The 7,995-nt window shown below is 41.0% G+C and overlaps 1 protein-coding gene across 1 annotated transcript in view; it reads right to left on the minus strand.

Moving 5' to 3' along the window:
• LOC111671691 (urokinase plasminogen activator surface receptor-like) overlaps positions 1–1,571 on the minus strand; it is a 3,665-nt gene extending 2,094 nt beyond the window's left edge. The window contains exons 1-2 of the mRNA XM_023428848.2: positions 1,319–1,571; positions 1,092–1,211 (exon numbers count right to left, since the gene is read on the minus strand). Coding sequence (XP_023284616.2) covers positions 1,092–1,211; positions 1,319–1,553 — 355 coding nt within the window. The 5' untranslated portion in view covers positions 1,554–1,571. The remainder of the gene's footprint in view (positions 1–1,091; positions 1,212–1,318) is intronic.
• Positions 1,572–7,995: the final 6,424 nt, after the last annotated feature.

The following is a 7,995-nucleotide window of genomic DNA, read 5'->3' on the forward strand; positions in this document are numbered from 1 at the left end:
TGAAGTGCTGTTGGACCCAACCGTTACTGTAGATGAAAAATCACTGTTATTGTACAAATTCAATTAAGTCCAAGGAGAATTTTTTCAGATCCTTCGCTTTACAAGCGACCTGACATCATGTGGAAAATCTTGTTTTTGCTTAGCTCTGTCTGACTCAAACTGCAGAGTAATACAGTGCGCAGAAATACGGTAGTTCAACGGTGCACGAGCTGTAGTAGTCAAAATATTCAAAATGAGGCGTGCACTTCAACTGATCTCTGCTTTTTTCTTTGGGCATAAACATTTTTCTTACAGTTTAGCTACTGATAGCTGTTTTCTACTCTTTGCCTTCAGTTACAGTTCAGCTAACTGATGTTAGCTAATTTCTAACATTAGCCTTAAATTATATTTTAGCTAACTAATGTTAGCTAGCGGATAGTGCGCCCTTTCATTTCCAATGTTTGCAATATAACGTGATATATTATCTAATGTTAGCAAACACTGGTGCTCAGTCATGAGCAGTGAGACAATGGAGGATTAGTTGTCCTAGAGATGTGTTTGATGATATAGAGTTGACTATTTTCCTCCTTTATTTTCCACATAGGAATTCAGAAGTTTTAACTGTTGAGTAATTGAACAATATAAAGTACTGTACTGTAGGCCTACTGCACAATTTTGAGGTACTTGCACCTTATTTTTTATTGTTTTATCATTTTGTGCTTCTTTATACTTCCACTATATTACAATATATATACAATAGGGAAATATTATACTTTCTACTGCACTACATTTATTTTACTGCTTTAATTAAACAATCAAGATATTGTAAGTGCTGTAACACTGCAGTTCACAGGAGCACCTGCACTGTACTGGCAATTTGCCCCAGAGAAAAAGTCTAGCCCCCTGATTGTCCTTGTATAATTCACACTCTGGTCACCAGCCTCAGCTATGACCCCAGCACAGCCCACCTTGACTCCATATGTCAAACTACACTGAGATGTTTTTTGGTTCTTAAAACCACAAATATATTCTTCTTATGGGTAAACTCTTTTGACAAAACACAGAAAAGGGTAAAGTATGGGACCTCTAAATTATATAACAGGAACACTCACCATTTGTTTGAAAGCAGCGGTCCTCCACTCCCCTACAATTTATTCGAGTGGTGCAGTTAGTGGCAAAGGGTGAGTCACAGGAGAAACACTGTAGGCTGTTATTTGATGGAACAGCCGGGACTGAAAGTATCACAAAATGAAACAAGATGTCAGTAAAAGGATTTGAATATTTTTTGCTCATCTATTTCATCTTGTCTTAAATAAGATAGTCATTCATCTGTACTTACAAGGTAGAGTGTCTGAGTTGCAGTTATCTGTGCTGCAGCACAGAGCAGATATAATGAAACTTGAAAAACCTGTGGTCTCTGATAATGTCTGGCTGCCTGCAGCTGGACACAGGACGGATGATGCACACCCCTTAATGATTTGCTGCTCTGTGGTTCCAGACAGAGTGTCTACAGAGATCAAGAGCAGTTTGTTAATGTTGATGGAAAGCACAAGTTTACAGTACATGTATTTCATTGAAAAGTAATAGAGAACATGAAGAAAAGACCTAGAGAGGAAGCCGTGACACACATCGTCGCCGAGGTACATGTGACTGCGACTGTGCCTGAGCACTGTAGATTTGAGCAGGTTTGACACACGAGTGCTCCAGCTGCAAAGGAGAGAAATAGTGAAAGAATGTTACATCTAATGTGTGAGGTGTTTAGGGTTACATGGTTTTAGTGGTTTATAAGGGCTCAAAAATCTTTAACTGTTGTTCCAAAAGAATTTAAGATATAATGGTTGTAATAGCAACTGTCTAATATACACTGCTTGACTCTTAAATATTATTTATTATTTACTTTTATTATCATTGTTTTTTATCTACTTAGGCTATTTCTTGTACTGCTGAATTGTAGCATGAGAATTTGCCTCTGGGGTCTATAAAGTCTCAGATCATATTTTCAAAGATCTGAAATTAACTCTGATTAATTAAAAAAAATAATCTGCTATTATTTGGTTTCTATTCCTTTATAAAAAATGGTTCTAGTAAGATTTGGAAATTGTTAAATGTCTTAAATTAGGTGGTGTGATACCTGCAGATACTCTAATGTAAGAATAGGTGGTGTTACCTGTGCTGGAGAGCGCCCAGATGAGAGTCAGAGAGAGGATCAGCTTCATCGTGATGAACAGGTGCGTACTGCAGATCAGTTTCCCCAGGTGGTGACACTACACCTGATCAGCTACACTTTATATACTCCACAGGCGTAGAGTAAAGTTATGACAGTTGCGTGAAGCCCTCAGTGATTGGCTGTTTCCCCAATATTACAGAACAATCATTCAGACTGTCACCCCCTCTTCTGTTTGGTGGAAAAGAAGTTAACTCTTCTTAATTTCGTCAATGATCAGTTGTTCAGTCAAAATGAAAAGTATGAAGTTGGAAATTCAGAATTCCACAGATTGCAGATGAGTGACCTAATTTTTGTGGTTTGTTGATACGTCTTTCTCTCTACTTCTTTCTGAGAAGATTTTTTGTTGTTTTGTTCACACAGTTCAGTTCTTTAGTATCTTAATGTCACACATTTAATGCCAGTCTCCATTTTCCTTCTGATCCACAGGAATAGTAAATGTGTTGTTCCAGTCCAGGTATACTACTGTGACCGACATGGGTGTGTGAGAGTGAATAAATCAGAACATGTTCTGAGTTTTCCTCATAAAAGCTCTTCCTCGTTTCTCTTTTGTCAAATCTGAAACACAGCCTGCACGCAGCCATTCCACACTTTTTTTTTACTTTCAATATGAATACAGTAAACCCATTTTAACTTACATTTACATAAGAAAAACAACAGTTCATTCAACTTTTACTAACATGAAAAGCTAAACTACAGGTTCACTGGAATATCATGTGGCAGCATTGTGCCCCACCTGCGTTGTGGTATGAGTGGCCCTCACAGAGCACCTGTGGGTGGCTGGGGCCCAGACTGCAGGTCTGGAGCCTGAGAATGCAGCGAGCAGTGGAGGACCTGAGCTGTCCGTCCTGAAGGTGGAAATGGAAGTCTTTCAGCCGACCAGGTGGAGCGATAAGGTTACAAGTGACTGTAGTCATGGTTACAATAATAAACACACGGACTGTACCGACGGCGGCGTACCCAACTTCGTCACCTTGGTTACTATATAGCAGTCATTGTTTTGGAAAAGATTGTGATTTGGGTTAAAATAAGTACTTCCTCGTCCTTAGACAATCTTTGTTGTCATAGTTACATTATAAACTGCTAATTTCACACGGAATTTCACACGGAATTGAACACCGCTCTCCTGTGTCATATTCATCCATCCACCACAACCTCCTCCTGACGTGGACTATGTCTCTCTTTAGACTACATCACTGCACTTTTCGCTCCTTCATAATTACTACGACCGCTAGATGTCACCAAGCTGTGAAACGTTACTATGGGTCCTAATAACCTGGGCTTATTCTTTACAGGACAGTCTTGATGATCCACAAAGTCCTGTCTGTAACAAGCCAGTGCAGTGTGTGGTAGTTAATGTGACTGGTGAACTAACGGAGCGCTGCAAGTAAAGATTCAGCCTAAAATTTCATGTTTAGTTTCCTCAGAGTCCTCAGTCTTTCATCTGAGCCCTTGTACTCTGCACAGGTAAGAACCAAATCTCCTGGAAATAAACTGCAGCCTAATGCTGCATATAAAAGCAGCCTACAGTTCTATGCATCCTTCCTGACCGCCAGAGGCGGTGCTTCAAGCACTGGATCTTCCGTCTCGCGTATGCGCACATCAAGTATTTAATATCAACAATGTCAAAACAACAAAGAGTGTGGCAGAACAGGAAGGTACAAACGCAATTGCCCGCACGGGAGGGTGCAGGGCATATCAACCAAATCAGCACGCTTGCTGCAGGTACCCCAGTACCTGCTGACATGGGCACGATGTATTTGCTGGGGCAAAGGAACCAGGCTGCAACCTGGCTCAGCCTGCTGCACAGGCTCTGCCGCCGTGGACCCTCTCCGACAGGATGGATCTCCTATCCCAGTTAGGGGATCAGATTTGGTATCCCAATCCTTGCTGACTCCAACTGTGCGTTTGGCCGCCGAGCAGTCTAGTGTTCCTGTTCTTAAGAGGGGCTCGGAGGGTGTCCCCCCCAAGTGCTCCAAGAGCTCCACTCTGGGACCTGCCCCTGGTGTTGGATGCTCTATGCTTGCCTCCTTTTGAAGCTGAAGTGGGTGTCCGTTAAGACGGCATTCCTCCTCGCCATTTCCTTAGCCAAGCGCGTCAGTTACCTGCACACTCTGTCAGTGAGTGAATCATGTTTGAGGTGGAACCCAGATGGCTCTGGTATCACTTTGTGGCGGAATACGGCATTTCTCCCTAAGGTGCTGTCACACTTACACCTCACCCAGCCTATTCAGTTGGCACAGTTTAATCCCCCATCAGGGGAAGGGGAGAAGTCGAGGTCTCTATGCCCAGTAAGGGCCCTTAGAGCCTATGTTGGCATTACTGTAAGTGTACAGTAATCCAAGCAGCTATTTATTTGTTATGATGGTCCCAGAGTGGGTTGCGCTCTTTCAAAGCAGCGCCTGTCCCATTGGATTGTAAATGTGATCGTTCATGCATATAAGGTGAATGATCGCCCTATGCTATATGGAGTCAAGTGACACTCTACCAGGAGTGTCTTAACATCATGGGCAGCCCTGAAGGGAGTGCCCCTATGGCCATATGTGCCGCTGCTTCGTGGGCTTCACCGAGCACATTCTCTAGGTTCTACCAGGTGAATGTCGCCACCCCAAATCCTCTGTGCGTGGTACTTCTGCTGAGTTTCTCTGCACCTACGCTGTAACATATGTGACATTGTTGGTACTAATCATCCAGTGCTTGAAGCACTGCCCCTGGCAGTCAGGAGGAATAAAATAGAATGAGAGTTACGAATGTAACTACGTTTCAATGAATCCTGGATGGCTGCTAGTGTTCAGTCACTCAGAATCCTTGTGAGCTCGTGAGAAGGTTTGGTAGGAACTCGTTCCCTGATGACATCGGAAGATATACCCTCTCTCGGGCATCTGGGGTCACAGTTGACTTTATTGATATTAAATACTCAACTTGCGCATACGCGAGACTGAAGATCCAATGCTTGAAGCATAGCCTCTGGCGGTCATCCAGGATTCATAGAACCGTAGTTATATTTGTAACTCTCGATTTATAAAACCTCTGTCTGGAATCAACTGTTGTTTTATTGTTTGTCTTAAAGTGTGCAGTAAAGTAGTGATACCAAGTGGATAAAATAAATCAACCTAACTCGGTCATTTGTCCATGTCTTCCGGCCAATGTGACCATTTTCTGATCAGCCACCTCGATGTTTATAAAAAAGAAAACTCACCGAGCACCAAACACGTCAGTGATCCCAGCACCCATATACACAGAGAGGAGGCTGTGAGGGACCAGGTTTCACTTCAGATCAAATGTGTATCAGCTGGGAGAGGAATGTGGAAGAACATGAACTGAATGAGATTTATTAAGATATGTCTGAAACTATCTGGATGTTTCTGTGTTAAGTATGTTACGGTACTGATTCTGTTACTGGGTCTGTTCATTACTGCAACACAGATGGCTGCAACAATAACACTTTCCCCCGTAAGTAGACAAAGAAATGTCAGACAAAGAAAACATCAGTAGATCATGAACACAGCGAAGAACAATAAGAAAATCAAACACCTTCTGTTGTCACTTGTCACTGTCTCATTAAGTTTCTTGAATCTCTCATTCAATTTCAGTCCATGTTCTAAACAGAAAAAAAATGGCCTGCAGTGTTTCAGCTGCTCTGATTCTCATCATTCTCAAAGTGACGTCTGTAACAACACAGTGGAGTGTGTGGGTGCAGAGGACCGCTGCATTAATGGAACTAGTGAGCTGCACATTGATCACAAAACATTCTTCTAATTCCATCAAGTGTTATTTCCTCTTTCTGAGATTATTTAAAATTTTAGTACAAAACTGAAGTCTAACAGAGAAATGATTTTGTTCTCCACCGTGACAATTGGGAAGCAAAATGTTCCTTATTGTGGCTGTATGTCTGCAAATGTGTATTGACTTCTTCCTCAAGTGAAAAGCATATCCGCTTTGATTGATGGTGTTTACTTCATCGATGCACCAACATGCTGTGGAACCAGCTTCTGTAATTCAGCCTGGACCGTCACAGTGTTTCGGTTCCCTCTGCTGCTGGGTCTCACTGCTCTCATTGTTACTTCCTGTTAGAAACAAAGATCACAGTGTTTTAAAACTGAGAGGTAAAGTAAAAACAAACAAGTGTTGTAGCAAAAGTTGTTGTATAACATGTCTAAGACGGCTGCATCTGGCATCTCCTCACTTGTCCCTTTCACACAAATGAAAAAAACCTCCTCTGTGACTATAATTATACAAATATGTTTTATCACATGTGGCTAAAGTAGCTCAGGTCTGTACAATATTGTTACTTGATAAGTGAGTAAAAATGCTTTGGAGGTGAGAGTAGTTGTCCAAATAAGGTTAAAATATAATAATATAGTTTGTGTGTCTGTTTGTGGCCTCTGACGTCTTCTTTTCAGGGTTTCAGTTGTCATGTGGTTTCATACAGGGGCTAAAGTCCCTCCACTAAATGATGCACTGCAATGAGAGATGGTGCAGTTTGACCACTCACCCAGAATGTTTTTTTCTACATGTACTTCCTCCTTCCTTATTAATGGAAAATATCCAAATAAAACAAAACATGGCAGAGCGTTCAGATAACACCACCTGAGGAACAATTCTCTGGCTGGGTGAAGTCAGCCTGATCGAAAATGGAACATTACATTTCTCCTCATGGCTGATGGCTGCAACAAACAAAATGTGACTTGCAAGTAAAGGGAGGAGGGACTGTGTAAACTGTGTAATGATACTCCGTGGAGAAGTCACAGTCCTGTCTGTAACAAGCCAGTGCAAAGTCCTGGTGTAGTGGCATTGATGGAAACTCTCACAGAGTAATGTCATGTTTCGTTTCCTCTGAGTCCTGAGTCTTTTATCTGAACCCTTGTACTCCATGTTGATGAAACGTCTCACAAAATGTGTCACTTTCAGTTTCAAGTGTTACAACTTACTGTTTCTGAGTTATTACCTTTTCACCCTGTTGTACAGCCATTGTATCTGACTAACCAGTGTGGAGGAAATGTCAGTTCAGCATCATCCTTCATTCCATCAGCTGTCTCCAGAGGTGGAAAGCAATACTAATGTCAACTCTTGACTCCCTGTTATTACTTCCTGTGTTATTTTGAAATTGCTTTCTTTCTTCTTCCTCATTACTTATGCATCCATTTTAGTTTTACTTCCTGTCCTTGTGTTTTCTGTTTGACTTGTTTTCCATTTGTAATCACCTCAGTATATTTATTGTTATATATATATTTATTATTTTATTGTTTATCACTTGTTGCAGACAGTTATTTATTTACACATCCAGCCGCAACAGAGAACGGTTATCATTCATCATTCCACTTGGTGGATATAATGAGGCTCTTAAACTGCTAAAAGCTTCAATATATTCACCGGTCTGATGAAAACAACACTATGAGAGCAATGAGACAAAACCAAAAATTGTGCAACAAAAAATCAAAACAATGATGCTAAAAAGGGAACTGCCGAGTTGGGTGATAAATTCTCTGTTGATTCGTCACCATGCGCTGCCCCTTTGGCATACAAGCAGTCAGTGATCCACTGTATGCAAATTGGTTATAGATAAATAGTAGCAATCGTCATCAAGTCCAAGTTCAAAACAAACACATTCTATTGACAATAATAACAATTTATTAACAGTTTAACTGTCAAATCTCTAATGTAAAAATGGGAAAAAACAGACATTTAATCAGATTTCAGTCTAAATTTTGCTAAATTCTGATTGGTTCACAATGATATGTGACATCACCTTTTTTCAGCAGATCACATAGTAAAATCTAATTGAGTAAACA

Source organism: Seriola lalandi, unplaced genomic scaffold (assembly GCF_002814215.2).
Source record: "Seriola lalandi dorsalis isolate HSWRI2012SDOR001 ecotype SW California unplaced genomic scaffold, Sedor1 jcf7180002054885, whole genome shotgun sequence".
NCBI classification, from domain to species: domain Eukaryota; kingdom Metazoa; phylum Chordata; class Actinopteri; order Carangiformes; family Carangidae; genus Seriola; species Seriola lalandi.